The 23,888-nt window shown below is 37.9% G+C and overlaps 5 protein-coding genes across 5 annotated transcripts; 2 read left to right on the forward strand and 3 right to left on the reverse strand.

The window, feature by feature from the left end:
* The first annotated feature begins 1,962 nt into the window (after positions 1 to 1,962).
* Positions 1,963 to 5,725, forward strand: LOC103940741 (squamosa promoter-binding-like protein 9). Its single transcript, XM_009350909.3, has 3 exons — positions 1,963 to 2,691; positions 4,648 to 4,787; positions 4,933 to 5,725. Exons 1-3 carry the CDS (start codon positions 2,312 to 2,314, stop codon positions 5,556 to 5,558), a joined length of 1,146 nt encoding a protein of 381 aa, XP_009349184.2. The 5' UTR covers positions 1,963 to 2,311; the 3' UTR covers positions 5,559 to 5,725.
* Positions 5,726 to 7,023: 1,298 nt separating this feature from the next.
* Positions 7,024 to 8,349, reverse strand: LOC103940744 (putative F-box/kelch-repeat protein At1g12870). The gene has a single exon (XM_009350913.2). The coding sequence runs from the start codon at positions 8,347 to 8,349 to the stop codon at positions 7,024 to 7,026; it is 1,326 nt and encodes a 441-aa protein (XP_009349188.2).
* A 1,215-nt stretch (positions 8,350 to 9,564) lies between these two features.
* LOC103940742 (G patch domain-containing protein 11) lies at positions 9,565 to 12,567 on the reverse strand. Its single transcript, XM_009350911.3, has 4 exons — positions 12,399 to 12,567; positions 11,643 to 12,188; positions 10,150 to 10,215; positions 9,565 to 10,027 (listed from the first exon to the last, which is right to left on the reverse strand). The coding sequence occupies exons 1-4, from the start codon at positions 12,483 to 12,485 to the stop codon at positions 9,968 to 9,970; spliced, it is 759 nt and encodes a 252-aa protein (XP_009349186.2). The 5' UTR covers positions 12,486 to 12,567; the 3' UTR covers positions 9,565 to 9,967.
* A 1,090-nt stretch (positions 12,568 to 13,657) lies between these two features.
* On the forward strand, positions 13,658 to 19,084 carry LOC103964870 (protein STRUBBELIG-RECEPTOR FAMILY 2-like). The gene is made up of 17 exons (XM_048576671.1): positions 13,658 to 13,840; positions 13,973 to 14,086; positions 14,798 to 14,930; positions 15,017 to 15,088; positions 15,184 to 15,249; positions 15,352 to 15,423; positions 15,511 to 15,582; positions 15,869 to 15,940; positions 16,032 to 16,097; positions 16,194 to 16,259; positions 16,344 to 16,699; positions 17,184 to 17,452; positions 17,548 to 17,813; positions 17,991 to 18,138; positions 18,297 to 18,436; positions 18,533 to 18,689; positions 18,844 to 19,084. The coding sequence occupies exons 1-17, from the start codon at positions 13,819 to 13,821 to the stop codon at positions 19,018 to 19,020; spliced, it is 2,268 nt and encodes a 755-aa protein (XP_048432628.1). The 5' UTR covers positions 13,658 to 13,818; the 3' UTR covers positions 19,021 to 19,084.
* A 126-nt stretch (positions 19,085 to 19,210) lies between these two features.
* Positions 19,211 to 23,111, reverse strand: LOC103964852 (CDK5RAP3-like protein). The gene is made up of 10 exons (XM_009377835.2): positions 22,951 to 23,111; positions 22,710 to 22,844; positions 22,499 to 22,593; positions 22,305 to 22,399; positions 22,020 to 22,155; positions 21,765 to 21,914; positions 21,115 to 21,636; positions 20,713 to 20,921; positions 20,301 to 20,433; positions 19,211 to 19,530 (listed from the first exon to the last, which is right to left on the reverse strand). Exons 1-10 carry the CDS (start codon positions 23,009 to 23,011, stop codon positions 19,399 to 19,401), a joined length of 1,668 nt encoding a protein of 555 aa, XP_009376110.2. The 5' UTR covers positions 23,012 to 23,111; the 3' UTR covers positions 19,211 to 19,398.
* Between the last annotated feature and the right edge of the window lie 777 nt (positions 23,112 to 23,888).

The following is a 23,888-nucleotide window of genomic DNA, read 5'->3' on the forward strand; positions in this document are numbered from 1 at the left end:
ATGGAGTATCTGTGAGTGGACCCCTTTTAAAATGCATGTTTTAATAGTAGAAATGCATACATGAAACGAATGATCTAATGATCACATTTTAGATAATGTTTTATGAGTAAATTGGATTTACCTTATATGATTATCATGCTTACTTAGAATATTTTGGAATACCATATTTTCTATAGAACCCATGGTCTTTGTAAGATATCTACTGGATTACGATATATTATTTAGAACATGTTTTTACACACTTCTTTATAATATAGATGATGGATGACTTTATACTATGAAGATGTTTTTGAGATATATATATATATATATATATATATATATCTATGTTTGGAAAGACTATGTTCAATATTTTGTACGTATCTAGTGGTCACTGTTCTGCCTTCAGGCAATGACACTTTTATTGACCTTCAGGTCGGATGATGTAGAGGCCTTCAGGTCGATTGAAGATATATGTATTAGGCCTTCGGGTGGGGTGATGTAGGGACCTTTGGGTCGATTATGATACCACTAGTTAGCACACTATATACGAGATATGTTTTACGGAAAGTTTTATGGCATGCTAGGGTTTTCGGAAAACCTATCACATATTATACTATTAGTTTTCATAAAACTTTGGGGGTTAGTATGTTGATAACTATTATTATATATATATATATATATATATATATATCAACTTCGTCCACTCATGTTTGTTTTGCGCCCCCTCAGGACCTAGGTACGAAGAAGACGACCTAAGCTACGATGCATTCCCATACCATTGACATCGTGCCATCTTCCTTGTTTGACTACTCTTGTAATAGCACCTCCCACTTGTAATATGTTTTAGAATATGCTCTGAACATGTCATGCATCATCGTTGTGAATTCATTGTTGGCAGTTGAAAATTATTTATATCACTATTTTCACTCTATGAATTGTCACATCTTATTATCTTGCTACAAATTAGGTGCATGTTCTTAGCATTTGCATTCATAAATGGTTGCGTCACCTTTGGGTGTTGGCCAGCACGTGACCATCTTAATGTCCGTGGGACATCGAGATCGGGACGTGTCAAAATGACTCCTTAAGCCGTCCATAGTAGAATGAAAAATTAAGTTTGATTCCAATCATATAGGATTCAAACTCCTATAGTGAGTCGTAAAATTTGAGTTCTATGAGAGTAATTCTAAATTCATGAGTTTAAGTATGATATACTTATTTAAGATTTGAACTCATAACTTTGATCCTACACAATACACCTTTTTAAGAAAGAGAAGAGAATGATCAATAGTAGATTCGAAAATATGTGTCCTGCAATTAAAAGATATAACTCAGCTCTAATAAGCTCACACTAATATAATAATTGTGTTATAAAAATTAAAGTCAAAATGCCGAATCCCTGTTTATAGGAATCAAATTCACTCAAACTATTGAGAAAGACCTGACATGTATGTAGCCAAGTATTTTTCGTGTGCTAATTATATGAACCAACTATATAAGAAAAAGTGAAAGCATAAGAGATTTGATCATAGCGGAATAAATTTAGGTAGTATTTTTGCTCGCCACCTTTAAATGATGATGATATTACTACATTATTTATTATTATTGTATGAGTTTAAATTTTAATATTTGTGTAATAGATATACACAAATATCAAAATTTAAATTTATCTAGTAATAATAAATAAGATGAAACATTACCTCCTATTAAGCTAATGCAAAAACAATGGGCCCCATCACCATGCACCATCTTGCAATGGGCATCCATATCCAAGCAAAACAAAAGGAAACAGCTTGAAATTCTTAAAGATAGAAAGAGAGTGATAGAGATTTATAAACGACCGTTTTGTATAGTAGTAATTATCAAGCGCGCAAAAGGAGCCTCTCGTAAAGCTGATTGATTCAGTGCCCCTCATCACTGAGAGAGATAGAGCCCCTCATCACTGAGAGAGATACAGAGAGAGAGCTCCATAAAGTACTTACTCTCTCTCTCCTCTTTTCTGCATTTTTGCTCCATTATTTTTGTACAGTCACAGAGTCTCCCAGACAAAGTGTACCACTTCTCTATTTCTCTCTCAGTCGCACATTTGGCACCAACAAACACTATATATCTCTCTCACACTGAGAGGGTCAGAGCTGGCATGGGCCACTGTCAGATGCGTGCTTTTCACTACCCCTCCACATTCAATACCTTTATCACTCTCTGACTACCCCTCCTTTAGAGAGAGAAACAAACCCTCTCTCTCTCTCTCTCTCTCTCTCTCTCTCTCTATCAATTGATGACCCCCAAAAGAAGTATTATGAATGGGCTGTAGAGGACAATCAGGAAAATGGGCTCGAGTTCTATGACCGAGTCAGGGAGCTCCTCCTCCTCTTCGCCGCCCAACTCGTCAGCCGAGTCACTCAACGGCCTGAAATTCGGCCAAACAATCTACTTTGAGGATGTGGGTTTTGGAGCTCAGCACAAATCATCATCCGGGTCTGTTGCTGGGTCTTCCTCCGCCGGGGCTACGCCGCCCAAGAAGCAACGGGGCGGCGGGAATATGGGTCAGCTGGGTCAGCCGCCGCGGTGTCAGGTGGAAGGTTGCCAGGTAGATCTGAGTGATGCCAAAGCTTACTATTCCAGGCACAAAGTCTGTGGCTTGCACTCTAAAACCCCCACAGTCATTGTTGCTGGTCTTGAACAGAGGTTTTGCCAACAGTGTAGCAGGTCAGTCAACTTTTTGAATTTTGCTTGTTGGTTTATTTTCTGTACTTATTTGCAGAGGAACCCCAATTGCACGTTTTACAGTTTCAACCTTCAAGTTCTTTTAAATTTACGATGAGTTACGTACTTGGTGCTTGGTGGGGCTCTTTGTAAGTAAGCAGCAATTGTTTCCAATTTCTTAATTTCTATATGTGAGTGAGTATATTGTGTGTGTAGCTTGTTCTTGGGTATTGTTCTTCAGTGTGTTGGTTGCTCTGGACCTTGATGGGGCCTTTTGGATTTACTTGTTTCCTTATTTGGATGCCTGGTTCAATGTTATTTCTGTTTAATTTATATGCAAAACTAGGTCTTGGTTGCCGTTTTCGGGTGCTGGGTATTTGTTGTTTTGAATTTGGATGGTCACTTTTTGTTGTTTCTGGCTAAGATTCTGGACGTTTAGCTGTGAATTTGGCGGTATAGTTTCTTGTATTTTTTTGTTTTGTGCATAATCATTCGATGATTAATGCTTTCCCTTTGAGAATTTGTTCATGTTAATGGATTTTGTTCTGGTTTGTTGGTGCAGGGCTTCTTGGTTACTTTTGTTGTGGAATGGTTAGGTGCTTTTTGCGTTTTACTTGTAGTTGGGGTACATATTTGGGGATGAGGATGACATATCAGTTTTATAAAACGTGTTGTGCTCATAGGTGTTCCTTAAAACTTGAACTATTTAGTAACTGTTGGGTCTATCTTGTTGTTTGTGGAGGAACAGTTCGTATACTGAATTAGAATTTGTAGCAGCGTGCCAAAATGACACTTTTGAAGGTTTTTGTCTTGACTTTTACATCAACACAACTGACTAAATAGGATGTCATTCAGCCTCGTAGTGCAAGTAGTAATTAATGGAAATAAGTTCATTGCATATCCTCAAATTTTTTTATTTTGGGTTCTCAACCAACCAAATAAGAACCAATCAACTTGTCGTATGGTATCCGTAAGGGTCTCTAAAGCTGTCCTTTCGATTTCTGCAGATGTTCACAAGTTTGATAAAAGAATACACTCACTGCATTGTACAATTTCCATATAGTTACTACCCTAAAACTTGCCAAACTAAACATCTATTTTCGAAAACCAGACTTTAAAATTGGCTCCAAAGTCCTAGACTAAGAGTGTCCTATTGTTTGTAGGTGAACGTAATGTTACTAACTTCCTCTATTTTTGATATTTTGTGGAAGTTCATGAGCTTTTGCCTTGTGGATCATATTATTATGGTGTAACTTTCAACAGTTCATTGATTTGAGAAACTAGGATAAAACCGAGGATCTAAAATTGCAAAAAGGAATCAAATTTTTAACGATGCGTTCCAAAATGTTGCATTTAAATGCTTTACTTGCAAGGACTGTATGCTAAAAGTTACATGGAGGTGTACCATTTAACACATTACTCATCCCATATATTACAAATTGTGACTCATGAATCGCTTGCAGCAATAGCGGTTTCACTAACAAGTAGGGTTGAAACAAATGATCAATGCTGTTTCTTTGATGTTACACTTCTCAAAGTTATAGAAGTCCTTGTGATTGATTTGATAACCACAGTAACCCATTCTTTTAAATGTGCTGTTCAAGTATATGATTGAAATTTAGCATTAAATGTGATATTTTTTTGGGGATTCACGATCTATGATTGGATCCTTGTGATGGTAGGTCTGCTGTTAAAAACAAATCATTACGTGCCTGTTGAAGGAGAGCATGAAACATTTCCTTCAGCTATGCTGCTATACAGTAACCATGCCCTTTTTTGCTGAGGGCATTTCCTCTGACTAGATTTGTAGTAGACATTCAGTGGTAGCATACAGTGAAACTAAACAAGCAATTACCCTAGTTAATGTCTACTTTTACTTTTGTTAGTTTACAAATTTCATCAAGTCTAGTTCAGTCCCTACGTCAATGATAAATAATATTCTTACCTTGCATTTCTCAGGTTTCATTTGCTTCCTGAATTTGACCAAGGAAAACGTAGTTGTCGTAGACGTTTGGCTGGGCATAATGAGCGTCGTAGAAAGCCACAACCAGGATCCATATTGTCTACGCGTTTTGGCCGACTTTCTTCATCTCTCTACGGTTAGACATCATCGTATCATTAGTTGAACTCTTTTTTTTCTTGGTCGAATCATAAGTTTCACTCTGTACCTGTCAGATGTGTGTATTTTCAGTTCCTCTAACCCTACTCATAAACTGCTACAAAATCTTTTACTTGAAATGATAGAAAACAGCAACAGAGTTGGAAGCTTTCTGATGGACTTCACTGCATACCCAAGGGTTTCTGGGAGGGATGCATGGACAACAACAAGAACTTCTGAGCGAGCACCTGTTGTTCAAAATGCCAATGACGCAGGGAAGTTTCTCCAACAGCCGTGGCATAGCAACTCTGGGATTACTACATCTGGCTTTTACATGCAAGGTTCAGCAGGTGGGACTAATTATCCTGGTCCTGGAATTCCTCCGGGAGAATGCATCACAGTAGTCACTGACTCAAGCTGTGCTCTCTCTCTTCTGTCAAATCAACCATGGGCCTCTCGAAACCGAGTATCAGGTGTCGGGATGAATTCCTTGATGAACACCCAAGGGATACCTGTGGCTCAACCAACCCCTCATGTTGCAACCTCCAATCACTTTCCGACCACTTTATGGGGTTTCAAAGGAAATGAAAATGGTAGCAGCTCACACGAGATGCTTCCGGATCTGGGTCTCGGTCAAATCTCGCAGCCGCTTAGCAGTCAGTACTCTGGTGTGCTGGAGCTGTCTCAACAGGGTAGGAGGCAGCAACACATGGAACTCGGACACACCAGGGGCTATGACTCCACCAGTCAGCAGATGAACTGGTCACTTTAAAAACTATGGATTCTGTTTGCAGGTTTTATGTCTTGAATGGTAGAACCCTGAACTGACTATGCTGTTTGTTAAAAGACTAATTAAGAAGAATATTATCATAATCTAGGTTAGCCTTCAAGGCTTGAACTTCCTACCTAGCAATAAAGCTACTGTTTGGATTTTGGATATCCTTGTGATTATTAGTGGTTTGTGTTGTTATTTTTATTTATTTTTTGACAGGCTGAAGTGGACCAACAAATTTCCAAAGGGAGAAGTGATTTTCACGCTCTCATTTTCTCATTGTGCACTTCTTTTTTCTTCGATTCTGTTGATTCACATCTCAATAATTTATGTGTCTCGATTTGATTAGACCAACAAATTTTCAAAGGGAGAAGTGATTTTCACGCGCTTATTTTCTCGTTGTGCACTTCTTTTTTCTTCAATTCTGTTGATTCACATCTCAATAATTTACGTGTCTCGATTTGATTAGTTAGTATCACAGTTTGACATTGTCATGTGGTAATAGAGGGAATGAGGAATGCGGAAATCACTCGCTACAATTTATGCTCGAAAGATTTGTTGTTAGCCCTAGGGCTTTAGGAAAAAGAAAGACTGAGGGATGGGCTGCTTGTCTTTTGGTAGGAAAGTGAAGGAAAATTCTCCAGGACCAAATTGGTTGAAGGATAAACATTTTAACAGATTCTTTTTCCCTTTTGTATTTTTATCAAACAATTTAATAGGAGTTAAAAAGTTATGTTTGATTTAATATCATACAACTACGCAAATGACACTTTTTCCACTGAGTTCCCTCTCCCCTATCAACTAACCATTTTTTTTTCACTCAACACACTTGCAACTCTTACAAATTGTTGCCAAAAGGAGAGTTATGAAGGTTTTTTTCTTGGACTCTTTTTTTTTTTCTTTCCAAAATGACAGTCAAAGGTTGGTACACATACAAAGAGTCAAAGAACCCACAAGCATAAGCATCAAACAAAATAGCCTAAAACAAATTACAAAAGCTTACAAGTTGAACTAAACAAAAAATATCAAAAGTACAAGAAACATTAACAACCACCACCCCAAAACCTAAACAACAGCCGGCCGTACAAATGTATGATCAACTACAATCAAATGAAATTATGAGCTCATTTACAAGTGTTTTTAAAATGATTGAAAGCGTTTTTGGTGAAATTAATTTTGGGTTTTAAAAACACTTTAAATACTTTTTGGAATAAGCACCAAATATCTGCTTCTTACAGGAAGCACTAAAGCGCTTTCTAGGATCCACTTGGATTTGTACAAGGGATTAGTCTCATACATACTTCATTCATACATATAAATTCTCTCGTTACAGTAAAACTTAGAACAGTCTGGGAAATAATCTAAATGAAGATGAAATGCAAAAAGCAGCTTAAGTAGAGGAATCCACATGTCCCACGTACGGCATTGATCACCTAAGTTGATCGATGGAGAGAAAGTGATCGATCTAGACAGGAATTAGGCTCTCCACATAATTTACTCCGATACCAAACAAGTTCATTTCTCCATGGTTGAGAATCTTTCTCTGCGTCTCACTTCTAGGGTCATACACGAACAAGTTTTCCGGCGGCACAACATCATTTGTTTCTTCTTCGTGTGTTTGTTTTCTTGTGAGTAAAATATGTTGATCCTTCCATACACCTACAAACATGCGTCCTGCCGCAAATGCTTTGGATCTGCTTATCAATTGTCGAACCCAAGCTGACTTCGTCGTCGCAGTAGTAGTGCTACTACTCATCACCCAAAGCACTTGGTCGTAATATTCATCATCTAATGAAGAAGTAGTTGTTAGAATTGCAACTGAATTATTCCATGATAATAATGGTACCAGGTGCTTGAAATCCTGCAATTCTCCTGGCAGATGCATCACATGGAAAACCTCATCGTGTAAGTTGAACGAAAGAATAGCAAGCTCGTACTCCGTCTGCAGTACCAAACAATACCAGACTCCATTCAAGGTAATCGCCCAACTAGTGAAACATCTTTTAAATGATGGAAACTCCAATTTGTTTTCGACTTCTCTCCATGAATTTGTACTCTGGATGAACACTTGGGCTTGGAAAGTAACTACTTCTCCATCATCACCATTACGTGTCGGGAAAACTCTCACCACTTTGTATTGATTTATCTCTCGTACGAAATCAAAACCTAGAAGAGGATCATTTTTATCATCCCATATACGTTGAGGACACCGTCTGTGAGAGAAAAGAACAGGTTCCGGAAGATACCTAAATTGTTTTGTTGCTGGATTCCATACTACTATTGAATCAACATAGTCCTCCTCGACCCCCTCCTCCTCCTCGTCCTCCTCGTCCCCCTCGTCCTCGTCCTCATCCTCGTCCTCGTCCTCCTCCTCCTGCTGTGTCTCATTACAAATTCGCACAATACCACAAACCAAACCATTACTGGACCCCACTATGTTAAAGCTTGCATAGTTCGGGAGAAACGGTAAATCCAAACTCAAAAGCGGAGTTTCTTCGTCACGAAGCAATGCGACTCCAAGTGATTTCGGCTTATATCTTTCAGTGCTAATTCCTGAAACAAGGAGAACACAAGGATTGATAGCAGAGCGATGAAGGTGTCTAGCAATGAAATAAGAGCTTTTGGTAAGCGCATACCACTCTTTTGAGACACATGAAAATCTAATCAAAGACTTTGCAGGTAGTTTTGAGAGAATTTCTACTAGGACATCTTGGTGTAAACACTTAATCAAGGATAGTTTTCCTTGGTTAACCTCACCGCTGACGATAATCGACTCATCACGCTCCTGCATTTTGCCTCCAAACGTGCAACAAGCAGCTAGCAATACCGATCGAGAAGAGCCTTTTGGTCCAAAACCCTAGCAGTACCAGTATTATTTATTTATATAGGATTTCGTCTACTATAAACTAAATAGAAACCGTACTGGATTCAGTCAACAAATACATTGCGGAGTAGGAGTTTGAATAATAAAAGGGCATGGAAATTGAGAAATACTTATGCTAATGGGAAAAGGAGAAGAGTTTGAACTTGGAAGACAGTGGGTTGAAGATGAAAACTCTAACCACCGGAGGAATCCACCACTTGTAAGAAAATCTTCTTTTTACTCACGTGATTTTATTAAGTTTGGTCAACTTAAACTGAATTTGATGAAGTGTGCCGCCAATTGGATACCATGAGCCTACATGCAGTTTGTGATAAACTGATAATCCTTGTTATATGTGGATAGTCACTCTAAACTTACAACAAAATTCTCCAAAACAAAATCACAAACCTAACCTTTCATTCCAAGCAAATTTCTCGATATAAATCTAGCTAGTTTGAATTGTCTCGCAAAAAATACAAGTTGTTGACAAATTTTATTAGCTGAACATACCGATGTTCAAGCTTGACTTGTTTCTTATTGAACCAAACAGAGGCTTGGCTTGTAATTTATTTCACAAGTCGATCTTCGATGAGCCCAACCTAGTGCAACCTCATTATGTTTAGAATACTGCCTTCTCCATTACTTCCTCCAAAGTTTCATTTACAAACCCTAGCATTTGTTTTAAATTCGCATAGCGCGTCCCAATTTACTGTCTCATAAATGTCCCTAATAGAGGTACGGCCACCTATAAATATGAGCCCATCTCCTATAAGAGAGATCGTACAAATGTAGTATGAAAAATGTAGTAACAATAGCATTTTTTAGAAAGAAAACAAAAATTATTGAGATGTTGGTTATCACGTTTTATTTGTGGAGTATATTGCTAAAACAAAATATTATTCAAGCTTTCAGGATCCAAAAAGTCATTTTATATTGTAACACATAAGTCGTTAAATATCCAAATTTTAAGTGAGTGTCTTAACAAATGTAAAAGTTTCAATGAAACTGCTCAATATTTATGGAATTGGATCTTATCAAATTTTTTTTTTTTTTTAAGGAATTGGATGGGTGTGATGAGCAAACACTAATTGGTTGTTGGAATTATTGATCAAAATATTACAAACAAAACGATATTGTGAAGAAGATTGGAACTCCGTACCTCTTGTATAACACAGAATGCTCTTAACCAACTTTTACAAACCTTACAAAACGAAAGAATAAATTTAAAAAATAGCATCGGCAAGGCTTTCCATATCTCAATAAAAGTTGGATTGTTGAACTTCAGCTCTTGCATTTGGCTATATATCCACACACTTCGATTTGGGAGCTAATTCAAATAATGCTCTCAGAGGTCTGGACTATAGGGATTTCCCTAACCTAATTCGGGTTTCTGACTCAGAAATTTGCACGTCGGATCTTAGGAACTTCCGGATCAATTGGATGCAAGAATATCTCCATTGAAAGCAAGAAGACCTGCATTACCGCTCGGTATTACCTTGTCAAACAAGGAATACATTCTGGGGGTCCATGCATAAGGGAACTTAGTTCAGTGGTCGTCTTCATCCGTTCCAGGGCAGTACGACAACAGTGCCTCCGTTGAGTCATACTGAAGCAGAGCACAGTTCATAACATGACCATCAGAAATGTATCAATAGCAGTCCACAGTTGTAAACAAGCTATTTCAGCAAAAAAAATTTCTCTTGGAATGCAAATGATAAATACGGTTACCTGGCATCCACAAAAGAGGCAGTATCTATGTTCATCTCTCAGTTTCATCAATATCTCTTGCAAATCCTGCAGCAAGCACAGAGCAAGGATAACTAATAAGTCAACTTTTCCAAGTAATACCAAGCAACAAAATCACAGCATGTCAAGAAAAGGAAGGAGCAGAAACATTGCACCCTACAAGTCTTAAAAGCCTTGACTTAGAATTAACCGTTTTCAACCCATATGCAATTGCACAAGAAGTTACAAGGGCTGGAAACAGACCTAACGCCTGATACGCCAAACGAAGAGAATCTAGCAAGCATAACTTCAAAAAATCTGTATGCTATCAATTAAAATTTCCCCAATTTTATCTCTTGGTGGTTAAATTGTTCAGAGTCTCCAAAAGACATGAACTCAACATAAGCATGAAAGCCACCTCATTCAAAAAAACTGATATAGAACAACTGGAGAAGCAAAACAAATAGTATCAGGCTTAAAGGAACTTATTTCTTTGATGATAATAGAAATACACTGTCAGATAAGACTTTGACATCAATTTGGAGGTATTATTACACTTTATCTGCATACACAATCTCAATCCACCCATCATAATATGCAGAATTGAATTTTGCATAAGCATATCTAATCAAACATCTTTCAAAACAGTTCAGCTATAAAAGAAAAACTTTGGAAATTAAAAAAGCGAATGATTTGATTCCAATACAATTTTTGCAGCCTAGGGACTTCCAACGTATCTGTACATTCGTTGCAACTTGCAACTGCAAGCCAGGGCACTAGAGTTTGACAACCTGATACTATCAAACCCACTAAGAAGTATCAGTTCTTAGGCCAATTTTTAAGAATCTAATTCTAATGCTGGGCTTTGTAGACTAGAGTCCCAATTATTATGCCAATAATTTCAGAAGATTGTATAATAACGAAATATCGGGCACTGGTATGCTTCCTTCTTGTCCTACTTTGCAAAAACTTCCAATCTCCGCTTCCTAGTTGACTTTAATTTTCTTGGGAGAGAATCAATTTTGCACAACCTATGCAACTTACGAATTCCTCCGTCAAACAAGGCTTTGTCTGATTACTCTCTGTTGAAGCCTTCTCGGCTTTCTGTACATTTTAACACCCAAGTGCTTTTGCCTCCAAGACAATGTCATGTATCAATTTAAAAGAACATTCAACTCTACAGCTCCAAGGAAGTGCTTTAGCCTCTTAGCATTTGGGTACTATAAGTTCAGGATTTCAAGTACACATTCAGCAGGAGATAGTTATGTTATATATACACACACACACACACACACACACACAATGTAATTGCCATTGGATGAACACTGTAAGAATTTCTAATTTGCATGAAAATCATCTAATTCAGTTAGTTCTTTGCTATGCTTGTCAAGCATGCCTTTGAGCTAAACTCAGTCATACATAGATACTGCATAAAAAAAGATGCTCATTTAAACACGTTATAGTCTAAGAAAACACAAACAATTCAAGAAACATACCACTTCTGTAATTTCTTCCTCTTCCTCTTCCTCCTCTCCCCCCTCCTCTTCCCCGTCCTCATTCTTCTCCGGAGGCACAACTTCCTTATTCTCCAATTGATCCAACGCTGCCTGTGCCTTCTTAAAATTAACCACAACTCTCTTGCTCCGCCACTGTGACTTCTGCCTAGACCCAAACTCCTCCATCATAGCCTCCTCAGTCCTCCTTTCTGCCCAAGTCCTTATCTCCTCTCGCTTCCTCTTCTCCTTATGCGGGTCTTCCCGCCCAATCCCAGCTCGTGAGCGCCGAATATCAATCTTCACCGGCTCAGCCTGGCCCGAGCCCTCCTTTCCAAGAGCGGAACCCGGGGTATACCCCATTTGTTTCAAAAGTTTGAATCCAATGTTGGATTGTGGAATTGGGGCAGCCTCTATTTTAGCCAATGTTTTCTCATCCTCTTCCTGTTGCTTTCGCTCCCTATCGATTCTACGTTGTTCTTGCCAGTTTAGCAGTTTAGCTTTTTTCTTAGAGGGTTGAAAATTACTGGGGTTTTTGGTATTCAAAATCTGTTCACCAAAACTAGGTTAGAGAATTTGTTCACCAGCAAAACCAAGAATTAGCTTAAAACACAAAAATCATGCTCCATTTGGTTGCAATTAACCATTTTGATTACACATTTTAGAGATAAACTGGTTGACAATTCCAGAACTAGGTTCTATGATTCTTCCGGAAGATTTTCTAGGGAACCAAACAGAAAATTAAGCTTGCAAGCGTACCTTTTTGGATGAAGATTTTAGAGGGCTGGTGACTTCTGAAGTGACGAACTGAGAGAGGTCGCCCATGTAATCATCTTCTTCTGCCATAGCCTGAGAGCTGTCGGGCAGGTTCGCCAAGCAAAATCAAAACCAGTAAGCGTTCTTGAAGTATTTTCGTATTATTTTCTTCCTCTTCGAGACATTTAATTACTATAGCACCCCTTGAAATGTTTGAATAAAATTTCGTTTTCTTCTTTAACTACAAGCATATGGGCGTAAGAGAAAATTTTTTATTTTTGTTTTTGAAATTGAAATAGAGAGGAAGAGAGTAATAGAGAATGTAGGAGTGGAAAGGTTTTTTTTTTTTTTTTTTTTTGGTAAATTAGAAATATGTTAGGATTACATGTAGATGAGGTTTTGAAAAAAAAAAAAAACAAATTTTGGTTGTGTAAAATTACATTTCTACCCCATATTTCTTATTCATGTTCTGTTTTAATTAGTGGGTTAAACTGGTAATTTTATAGAGTTTTAGTTGACAATGAGTGTTTTATTAATTAGTAGGGATAAACAAGGGCATAATGGAGATTTAATAATTATTTTGAAGCTAAAGGTTTAAAGTAGTCTCTTTAATTTTTTTTATTCCAAAAATAGAGAACAATTAGTGAAAAGTTACGGTTGTCTACTTCTTCCAGACCCATAGAGATCATGAGACAGTTAAGCAAACTCACTATCTCAGAACTCCTACATCTTGTTGAACTAATATCTTTTTAATTCTGAAATTGTTAGCCTAGTTGAAATTTAATTTAAACAATTTTTTTTCTGTGCAAGAAGCTGAATTTTACTTACTGATTACATTATTGACAAATTTGTTACACCATAGAAGACATGAAAGAAAGTGGTCAAGTAAAATAAAAAATGTAAACTCCAAGCGATAACATGAAATTCATGAGCAACTTTGGACGTTAAAAAACAAAATAATATTCGAAATATAGGATATTCCGAAATTTTTAACTGTGAGATTTATAATAAAAACATAAAACAAAGATGTACTAAAAATTAACAGACTTAAAATATCCGATATTTCGGAGCATCATAAGAAAACTAATTTTTGTAGGCCCAATAATTTGGGCTTGTGCCCGGCCTTTTATTTAGGCCCAGTACTCTAACAAACCCCGAGAAGCGGCCCCCTCGAAGAAACGGAACCAACCGGCTTTATGCCTACGTGGACTCCAGCTACTCAACGACTTTTAAGCCATTCTTCTCTCTCCTCTCTCTCTCTCTCTCTCTCTTACTCTCTGCAACCTCCACAGCACGCATTCCAAACCCTCTCTGCTCGCTCTCCGTGCCCGCTGCTTCCTCCACACGTACATCTCGTCGCCTACAAACCCTAGCTTTTCTGCATTTCAATTCATAACTCCGACGTCCGTTTCGTCTCCTAGAAATGTATTCTTCATTGCGTTTCGGTCAGTTTTACTGTCTTTCTTCGCACTTTCCATTCCGTTTGGTTGCCAAGAAAATGCGGGAAAACGAAAGAAAATTCACTTTCACTTCGTTCGGGGGTTTCTGACGATTTTCCTTACGATTAACTACTGCAGTTGGATTCTTCGAGAATATGGCCGCCAAAAGGAGTGTGTGCGTGTGCTTCGCCGTAATTTTCATCTCGTCGGTCCTGGTTTCCGGCGCCGGAGCATTTACCGATCCGCTTGACGGTAAGTCTTGATTTTCTTCCGATCATTTCTTTACTTGTTGATTTTCTCGGCGTTCTGTATATATGGAACCTTGTCACTGCGAAAGTTGATGACGTTCGTTGTTTTGGAGGTCCGTTATCTCCTGTTTGGTTACCGAGAAAGTGTAGGGAAATTAGAGAAAGGCTTAGAGAGATAGGATAGAATCCGAACCTATAAACTTTCTGTTATTATTGACGATTATATTAAAGAGGGAAGAACAGAGTTTTAATTTTGATTTTTTAATTTGAGGAATAGAATTTTTAGTTTTCCAGGGATTTTACCAGTAACCAAACAGAAAGGTTGGAAACTCCTACAGTTTGCCGTAATTTCTTTTGGATAGAAATTGGGCGACCGCTTTGGCGGGAAAATAAACAGAACCGTCGTTTGTGAAAACGACTTGTCGTTGTAGATACCGTATAGAAATAGAAAAATATAGCAGTCTTTGTGCTTTGCAGGGTATTGTGGTCACTAAAAATCGAAATAATGGTTCAATTTCCTGTTTGGATGCTAAGAAAATAATGCAATTTTTTTCCGGAATAGAATTATGGTTCTTACGCTAGATTTTCTTAGGAACCAAACAGGAAATTAACAAACCCAGAACAATAGTAGTCTTATGGTTCTTAGTACTTACCCTAGATTTTCTAGGGAACCAAACATGAAATTTACCTTATAATTGTACTCTATGCATTGCAGTCACGGCTCTTCATTATTTTTACCGGGCCCTTAACAACCCACAGGAGCTGAAGGGGTGGCGATTGGATGGAGGGGATCCTTGTGAAGAGTCATGGGATGGAGTTTCATGTTCGGGGTCCTCTGTGATATACCTGTAAGTAATGCAACTCTTCCATTCACTATATTATTAACTATGTACAAAACTTTAGTTTTTCTTTGATCACCTTAATAATATTGCAGCAAGCTTCATAGTCTGAACCTTTCTGGATATATTCCTGAGGAGCTCTACAGTATGTTCAACTTAAAGCAACTGTAAGTGATACTAACTGACCATTTTGCGGTCTTTTTACTTTGAATACACAAGTGTTGCTGAATCTTAATATTCATCTGGTTTCTTCTTCTTAAAGGGATGTTAGTTCCAATTACATTGTGGGTGAAATTCCTTATGTCTTGCCCCCCAATGCCACCCATATGTAAGTACAATGTTAGCTCATTGCCACATACAATTCTTTGGTTAAATTCCACAAATTGGGTTCTCTTTACTCCCTTCTAATTTTATAATTCTGCACTTGTAGAAATCTGGCATGCAACTATTTGACCCAAAATATTCCCCATTCTTTACCTACCATGAAAAGTCTCCGACATTTGTGAGTAGCTTGTTCCGGCCCTGTTATCTTACTGGTTTATGGGTTCTTGGTTATTCTGCGATAAACTGAAATGTTCCTTTCTTCCAGGAATCTAAGCCACAATTTGTTATCAGGACCTGTTGGCAATGTATTTACCGGCCTACAAAATTTAAGAGAACTGTACGTTTCTTTTCACATAGTTTTTTAATGTTGGATTCTAATTTCTAAGTGAAACTGAAATAAGGTTTTAACTTTGATTCTCTAAGTTGATGTGGAATAAAATGCCATGTAAAATTCCCACAACTTTTAGTCTTCTGTATTGGTATATCAGAGGTTTTGACTTTTCTTTTATCTTAAATGAAGGGAAGCAGAGCATAATTGTCATTTGATGAAATTATCTGTTTGATATTTAAAATATTGTCATTGGACAATATCCATTTCTTATTTGTGAGTTTGGTTTATGCAGTGATTTGTCATACAATAACTTCACTGGAGATCTACCAAGTTCTTTTGGTTCCATGACAAATCTCACTGGATTGTGAGTTTTCATTCCCTTCCGCTCGCTTGCAGTGTTTTACGGCTTGGTATAATGTATTTCTATAGTTACATGTCCATGGGTGCATCTGCAGGTTCTTGCAGAACAATAAATTCACTGGATCAGTTGCCTATCTAGCCGAGCTTCCACTAACTGATCTGTAGGTTTCTACCTACCTGCCTTTAGCAGCGTTTTGCATTTAGTTGATCTTTTTTCCTTTTTCTTAATTTCTTGCTGGCACATTTTCTGTTGGCAGGAACATACAAGATAATTATTTCAGCGGCATCATTCCAAATCATTTTCAGTCCATACCAAATTTATGGTAGGTGTTCAGTTGTGAGTACGTCTCCTTATTTGCCTGCAATGGAAAAAAGAACTAAACATTGTAGATTTAATTTCCTTTCAGGATTGGGGGTAATATTTTTCATGTTGGGGATAACTCTCCACCTTGGGATTTTCCTCTGGAAACACAGGCAAGTTCTGTCATACAAAACATTCCTGCGCCCCCCACAACCCCAGCCACCCCAGCCACTCTGTCAAGTGCCATTGAGAAGAATCCTCCCATGAAATTAGGAGGACACAAGAAGAAAAGGATGAGTCCTGGAGGAATAGCTTTTTTGGTTGGTGGAGGCACTCTAGTGTCATCATGTGTGGCACTTTACATTGCAGTTCGCATTAATCAATCCCGTACACAGAGGCTTATAATCTTGGGGGGAAGTAACAGCTCAAGGAATTCGCTCCCGATACGAACCACTGCCAGAGGTGAGTTCTCACTTACTTGCACAGTGATAATGGATATAATGTTAAGTAAACAATAGAAGTAGACACACACACACGCACACCCAAACATCATAATTACGAAAAAATTGAACTGGCTGGTCGGTGTAAAGTTACTGAAATTTGGGATTGATGTTAACAAATTCTCCTCAATAGAATGAAACAAAGTCATCAACAGCCCTGAATGTGGTACTTGCCAATCGCATTCAATTAAAGGGTATTCCTGTGCTAGTGAAGTCCAAAGAATATTTAAATGAGCCAACTGTTAAGACTCAATCTCAAAGTTCAGAATATTTACCAGATAACATATGGTATCATCTCACTGATGCTATCTGTGTATGGTTTGTCCACATGGTGTTTATATATGCGTTATAAAAACAGACAATAGACGTGAAGTTTTAATCTTAATCCACTTCGTGTGTTTTAATCCTTCTTTCTTCCAATTTTTTGTTTCCTCCTTTGGTTACAGATGGTTCTTCTATTGCAGAAGAAAGCCCACCAATGTTTCCCTTCAGGTCACCAATGCTACTTCCAAGGCGACTGGCTCCGGTTTACCATAGCAAACTGCAGAAAAATACTAGAAGAAAAAGTTCCTCTGATAAATACAAATACCCAGTGAGAGCAAAACTTTACACTGTGGCAGAGCTTCAATTAGCTACAAACAGCTTTAGTGAAGAAAACTTTCTGGGCGAAGGATCTCTTGGTTCGGTTTACAAAGCTGTGTTTCCTAATGGCCAGGTATAAACCTGCCTTGGAATAGTTATTTCCACCTTATAGAAATAAACTCCTATGAAACTCGGTAGAATTATTTGACTGTTATACCTTGATTACAGACGTTGGCTGTGAAGAACATCAACATTGTAGGATTGTCTTTCAATGAAGAGGAACAATTCTTGGATGTCATAGGGACTGCTTCACGTTTAAGGCACCCAAACATAGTACCACTTGTTGGCTATTGCATAGAGCATGGGCAGCATCTTGTTGTCTACGAGTATGTTAAAAATTTATCCCTTGATGATGCTCTTCACATTGATGCTTACAAGCCTCTGTCTTGGGCACTCCGTCTCCAGATTGCTCTTGGTGTTGCTCAAGCTTTGGAGTAAGTATTCTGTAGTTTTCTCCCAACAAGTTCATAATTCGTAATGAAACGTGGATTAATATACCATAAATTTCAATGATATTGACTTCCAAGTTCCTAGGTAAACAATTGATGGCTTCTGTGTGGGAGAATATAGTTATCCTCGTTACTAATTTGATTGGTTTTTGTTTTTTTCAGCTATCTGCACTCTACGTTCTCACCTCCAGTTGCTCATAGCAACTTGAAGAGTGCCAATATCTTACTTGATGAAGAACTTGCTCCTCGGATCTGTGACTGCGGACTTGCAATTTTGAGGCCACTTACAAGCAATAGACTCAAGCTAAAGGTATATCTATGCTTTCATAAACCAGTACTATATTCCACTAGAGAGCATCATTGAAAGTTTTATACTTCCAATAGAACAATTGGTAATAACTGGAACCAATAAACAGCTTGAGCTTAAACTGCTTAAACTAAATTCTCATTGATATTGGATGTAAACAGGCTTCGGAAAATGCTATTGGTGACACTGGCTACATTGCACCTGAGAATGGCCAACCGGGAATTGATAACACAAAGTGTGACATCTATGCCTTTGGAGTGTTGCTTTTGGAGCTATTAACAGGAAGGAAAGCTTTTGACGGGTACGTATGGTTTATGCCCTTTTTTCTCATTTCTCAAAGTTATTATGTCAGTGTTTCGTGATCATGAACATATTCAGACTCACTTATCATGTGTAGTTCAAGACCAAGGGAGGAGCAATCGCTGGTGAAATGGGCTTCATTCCGGCTTCATGATGTTGAGAGTCTGGCTGAGATGATCGATCCAGGCATTAAAAGGACATTTTCCTCCAAGAATCTCTCCCAGTTTGCTGACATTGTCTCCCTCTGTATCCAGGTACAAAGCACATACCTCAAATTATGCATTGAGATAATCTCTGTCTAGGGAAGTCGGAAAAGAACAAAGGATTAAGATTTTAAGAAGTGATTTTGTTTAACTTGTATGTGACAACGTTAATTGGTGGGTTTTGTGGTCACTGAAACATGAACAGCCTGTGAAAGAATTCCGACCGCCGATGTCTGAAGTTGTGGGATCACTAATAGGACTAATAGAGAAACTCAATGCCATGGGGAAAGGCAATGGAGCAGATGACCCGTTCGAGAGATCATTCCGTTCGTTCAACAGCCAGTTCATGGGCTCACCTACAGTGAGCTATTTGTCCATTTGACAAAGCCACCGGTACTCACAAACCAAATCTACAGCGTCGATCGGATCAGATGTTTGCTAAGACGTTCCACTCTACAATCAGCTTCTTTTAGTTCTCTATATTCTTTTGCACTGCCCTTCCTTTCATGCATTGACATATTTGGCGGTCTTTCTTTGCCTTAAGAAAACAGGAATCAAGTTACCGAAAAAAAGATAATAAGGAATGCTTTGATATCATAAGAACCAAACATCTCATTGTGTAAACGGGTCTTCGATTAAACATGGATGAGAGGGTACAAGTATCTTCCTATGCATCGTATGCCACACTGCAGTCTAGTCGAACGGGCATTGATGATGTCTCCAACTACATTAACACGTTTTAACGTCAATTTTCATCCCCTTACGCAGTAAGGCCACTAGTCAAAAGAGTATTGATCTCCCCAATTATGTTAACAGGTCTTCCATCAAACATCGATGAAAGGGTGCTTTCACACAGTTTCTTCAGTTCACGGGTTTTTGTAAGAGCAGCTTCCTGCAATTGAACCACGAGTTAGTGCTTTGTGCCAAAAATTCAAACCGAAAATAACAAAAAAAGCGAGGAAGTAAATTGAGAAGAGGTGGCAGTTTTCCACACAACATGAGCTCAACTTGATAGAGGTGTTGGTTATTAGTTAACGCAAAACTTACAAGAATACAACCGGCTAACACAAGAAGCAGATTAAACACAATAACTAAGCCTGTTTAATCGGTATTGTAACTTGACAACACAACAAGACATGAGTCTATTGCCACACTTTAATAAAGAGACCTCAATCTGAACAGTACATTGCTAGCTTAGGAGTTACTGAATACAACCCACCACAAGATCTCACTGTTTCATTTCATTTTGTTTTGCAAAGAACAATTAATGCAATGGTACAACTCTTACGGGCTTAGAACACAAGCCACACTCTACAGCCAGTATTAATAGTGATACTTGATACAAATTGCGTTTCAAAGAGTCAAAACCTCAAAACAAAAAACAAAAAAACCAAAACTTCAAAATACTTCTAGCTTATGCCAAACATTTATCTACCTAAAGCTTTAAGCCTTCTGTTTTATTTAACTTCTCGAGTATGCACATTTTTCTGAACTTAGAAGAAAATACTCAACTAAAGAGCTGCAACACTCTTCACAAACATGGGGCATGTGCGCGATCGCACACACAGGGAGAAGCATGGCTTTTAATAGGGCCAGAGGCGCAAAATTTAGACAACATAAAATGACGGATTGTAGTGTAATCTGAAAACTCAAGAACGTCACCTGCTTAGGCCAGGAAGAAGATAATGAATTCTGCAGTTCCATGCGTTTGCCAGCTATGCCATTCAGACTCGCTTTCAACTTAACTTCATGGTGCTTCTTTTCTTCCAATGAGCTCGCCAATCTGTCTAGAAACCTGAAATTAAGGTTGACATGAATTAGTATTCTACTTCAGTTCACAGAACAGAAACAAAATAAAAAATCCAGGGTTCCAGGATAAAGGTATAGCTACTTAAGTATAAATTAACATGCTAAATGATACAGCTATAACAGATGAGAAATTTGACCTGTACCTATTCATTAAGACCAAACAAAAATAAAATTATCAGAAATAAGATTAGCCAAATCTAGAGTTGCAACAAGAAGAAGACTTAAGCCTTAAGATGAAAATTATACTCAAAATATTTGGTATTACCTTTTGGAGTTGAGAATCATAATCAAGTCCCGTGTCTTCCTGTTTGTCAGCAATGAAATAGCCAAGGACACATCAGACAGCATTGTTTCAATAGCATCATGAGCATATTGCTGCAGCACAAAGGGAGCAGCAGCCTGAACTTGATGTTGCAGGGACAAAGTATCCTCATTCTTTAACTCAACTAACCGCTGATTTAAAAAAGCTTTGACCTGATAGTCGAATATCAATATAAAACATCAATTCATGAAAGGGAAGCTCCATGATGAGACCACAGATATCAAACGGGAACTAATAGAATCTTTCTCTCTATGTTTCCCAAAAGTCCCGACAGAGAAGAAGGGGAAAAAAAACAAAATGGAGCAAATAAATCCAAATGCAAGAATATGAAGAAGTGTCATATACCTCATTCAGATCATCAAGAATCTTGTTCCTGTACTCTGTCTCCAAAAGTTGGCTCCTACCTTCCTTGATTTCAGTTGTTTGAGTTGAATTATCAAGAGCAGATGTTTGATTGTCCATGATTACATTTGACAAATTGATATCATCAATCACGTCAACCTGAGGAGTATCAACACTAATATCCCAAGATATCTCTGATACAGAGACCTCTGGGGTCGGATCAGACTTCACACCTTCATTTGCAGAACTCTGCACCTCACTCGCATTAACCATTTCGTACGGACCCAAACCATTACCAGTATCATCTGTTTCCTCCACCATACCAATATCCCAATCAATCTGAGAACTTTCCACAGAAAAATCCCAATCTATACTATCTTCGTTTATTTCAACTGCTGCATTGTGTATCTCATTGTTGCTTGATTGAACATTCCCGGAATCAACCACCTCTGAGCCCACAGGGACATCCAATGATGGGGGATGTTCACGTACATCTTTCAAGTTTGTCAACACATCTAAATATTTCTGTGATCACATTCACAAATAACAGAATTGATTTATCATATTAGTCATAATGATCTCAACATTCCATCAGCGTCTAAAATCAATAAAGTAAGCTAGTATTCGTAAAAGGAAACAGATTATTTCCTTACATCCTTTTCTGTGTGAGCATCTCTGACAAAGTTAGAATAATACTCCAGAGCCCTTGACATAGAATCACCATTTAACACTCCCAAAATCTTGCTAAATGTGCTTGGAAGTGATTTTGCAGTTTCTAAAAGCTCCAACCTCACGTTTTTTCCCTAAAGAAAGAACCAATAGGCAGATACTATTATGCATCAGATTTAACAAGGAAAACCTATCAAACCAAGTTAGAAAACCATGCGCAGGGAGGTCCAGAATATGACCTGCAGTCCAAGCTCTTGGCAAGCCTCTACATACTTAGCTGCCGATAGAGCTGCACTTCTCTTAATATCAGCTTCCTTGTGGTCTAGTTCTGCTAATTGCTGCTGAATCTTTTGCACCTGCTTTTTCTGATACGGACTTCACAACAACGACCAACAAAAATGAAATCAATACAGATCACATTCGCGTCAATGAAATACCCTTAGTATTTACCCAATAAATAAATAAATATCCTAATACTATTCTTATCTTGAACCAAGCAACCAATGGCAATACCACAAACTTACATCTCATAGTTCACATTTTGCACCATTATCTGAGCAGCCTCGCCGAGATATACATAATCCTTCTCAAATGAACGTACAATCGATTCCCAAGCACCCTGCCCAAACAAAACATAAAAACAAAAAGATTTAACATTGCAAGTAAAGTAGGTAAATTTTCAGAGGATAAAAATTTTAAGAGAGTGTCAAGTTCTCACAGCAGCACCCGATAGCCGGCCGAAAATATTCCGACTTTCTGGAGTTGACTTCACAAGAATATCATATATTTGTTTGGCCTCTAAGTAACCAATTCCTGGAAATTGCATTCCCAGTTAACAAATTGAACCGAAATTACAATTTTTTACAGAACCCAATTCAAATTTCAATCATGTAATCACAATTCACACAGATTAAATTTGACAAACCAACCATCAGATTCCAAGCTATGGAAATAGGGATTGATATCTTTGGGAAGAGAAGTGAATTCCTTTGAAATTCGAGCTCTCACTGCCGCCAATCGTTTCCTCCAATCTCCAGGTATTCTCTTCCGATCAACCAGCCATTCTTCAATTCAATCCCAACGTAATTAATTACCAATCCCAAATTAAAGTTTGAAAAAATTCTCCAAAAATAAACGGAACATTTTTTGAATTGTGATGGTTTTGTGTACCTCCGAGACGAGAAAGGGTGATGTCGATTGGGAGCTTTCCAATGTCGTCGGGTGTCGGCATTTTCAGGGAAAAGCAGTTTGTCTTTTCAGAATCTCAGGTTTGTTTGTGATTTGAGAAACGAAGGGAGCGATGGACAGAGTCTGAAAACGGTGCATGAGCTTTTACGGATTAACGGGTCAGATCAAGGTGAACGAACCGGTATCTATTAACATGGTCGGGGCCCAAAAGCAATACATCAAGGATTGCAATATACAATTGGTGTGTGATATTCACACACCCTTTCTACTTCTCCACATCTTTTTGGTTTTCGGCCATCAAATCGGATGAATTGAAGAAGATCAAATGACAGAAATTAACAAGGGGTTTGTGAGAAGTAAAAAGGGTTTGTGGATAGCACACCCCCTATACAATTTAGTCACCAGGGTTTATATCATAAATGTCCTGAAATTGACTCTCATCGTCAAAATGATCCTTAAAATTGAAAAGCAATCAATGTAGTCCCTGAAAATAGGTGTCACAAATCAATATAGTCATTTTGTCACAATTCATGTTAAAAATTACATTAAGTGTTGATGTGGCACATAAATGGATCCCACAAGATTTACGGGTTTTTATCATAAATGGTCTTTAAAATTGACTTACACCATCAAGATGGTCATTGAAATTAACCCATTTCATTAAGGGGGTCCCTAAAATTGAAAATTGACTAATGTAGCCCTTGAAAATAGGTATTGCAAATCAATATGATAATTTCACCATAATTCTTTAAAAAACAATTGTTGGGGAAACTTTGTCTCCAGTCCTTAGTTGGTATAATTCTTTGATTGAAACCTAATTGAATTTCAGTTTCTAATTAAGGTCCCTGAGCTTTGTACACATCAACATTTTACTATTCGTATATTTCCGTATCAGCTTTTTATTTTACTTATTAAAAATT

This window comes from the organism of the source record quoted next, unplaced genomic scaffold (genome assembly GCF_019419815.1).
Source record: "Pyrus x bretschneideri cultivar Hongxiangsu unplaced genomic scaffold, Pyrus_bretschneideri_v1 Contig9, whole genome shotgun sequence".
NCBI lineage: Eukaryota > Viridiplantae > Streptophyta > Magnoliopsida > Rosales > Rosaceae > Pyrus > Pyrus x bretschneideri.

Excerpts from the sequence above, each read along its gene's own strand:
- LOC103964852 (XM_009377835.2), bottom strand. The coding sequence starts at position 23,011 with ATGCCGACACCCGACGACATTGGAAAGCTCCCAATCGACATCACCCTT. Across the intron at positions 22,845-22,950 it reads CACCCTTTCTCGTCTCGGAG|AATGGCTGGTTGATCGGAAG; the intron begins GTACACAAAACC and ends ATTGAATTGAAG. Across the intron at positions 22,594-22,709 it reads CCATAGCTTGGAATCTGATG|GAATTGGTTACTTAGAGGCC; the intron begins GTTGGTTTGTCA and ends TGCAATTTCCAG.
- LOC103964870 (XM_048576671.1), top strand. The coding sequence starts at position 13,819 with ATGTATTCTTCATTGCGTTTCG. Across the intron at positions 14,087-14,797 it reads ATTTACCGATCCGCTTGACG|TCACGGCTCTTCATTATTTT; the intron begins GTAAGTCTTGAT and ends TATGCATTGCAG. Across the intron at positions 16,700-17,183 it reads GATACGAACCACTGCCAGAG|ATGGTTCTTCTATTGCAGAA; the intron begins GTGAGTTCTCAC and ends CTTTGGTTACAG.
- LOC103940741 (XM_009350909.3), top strand. The coding sequence starts at position 2,312 with ATGGGCTCGAGTTCTATGACCGAGTCAGGGAGCTCCTCCTCCTCTTCG. Across the intron at positions 2,692-4,647 it reads TTTTGCCAACAGTGTAGCAG|GTTTCATTTGCTTCCTGAAT; the intron begins GTCAGTCAACTT and ends TGCATTTCTCAG. Across the intron at positions 4,788-4,932 it reads ACTTTCTTCATCTCTCTACG|AAAACAGCAACAGAGTTGGA; the intron begins GTTAGACATCAT and ends TTGAAATGATAG.
- LOC103940742 (XM_009350911.3), bottom strand. The coding sequence starts at position 12,485 with ATGGCAGAAGAAGATGATTACATGGGCGACCTCTCTCAGTTCGTCACT. Across the intron at positions 12,189-12,398 it reads TAAAATCTTCATCCAAAAAG|ATTTTGAATACCAAAAACCC; the intron begins GTACGCTTGCAA and ends TTTGGTGAACAG. Across the intron at positions 10,216-11,642 it reads AGGAAGAAATTACAGAAGTG|GATTTGCAAGAGATATTGAT; the intron begins GTATGTTTCTTG and ends TGCTTGCTGCAG.
- LOC103940744 (XM_009350913.2), bottom strand. The coding sequence starts at position 8,349 with ATGCAGGAGCGTGATGAGTCGATTATCGTCAGCGGTGAGGTTAACCAA.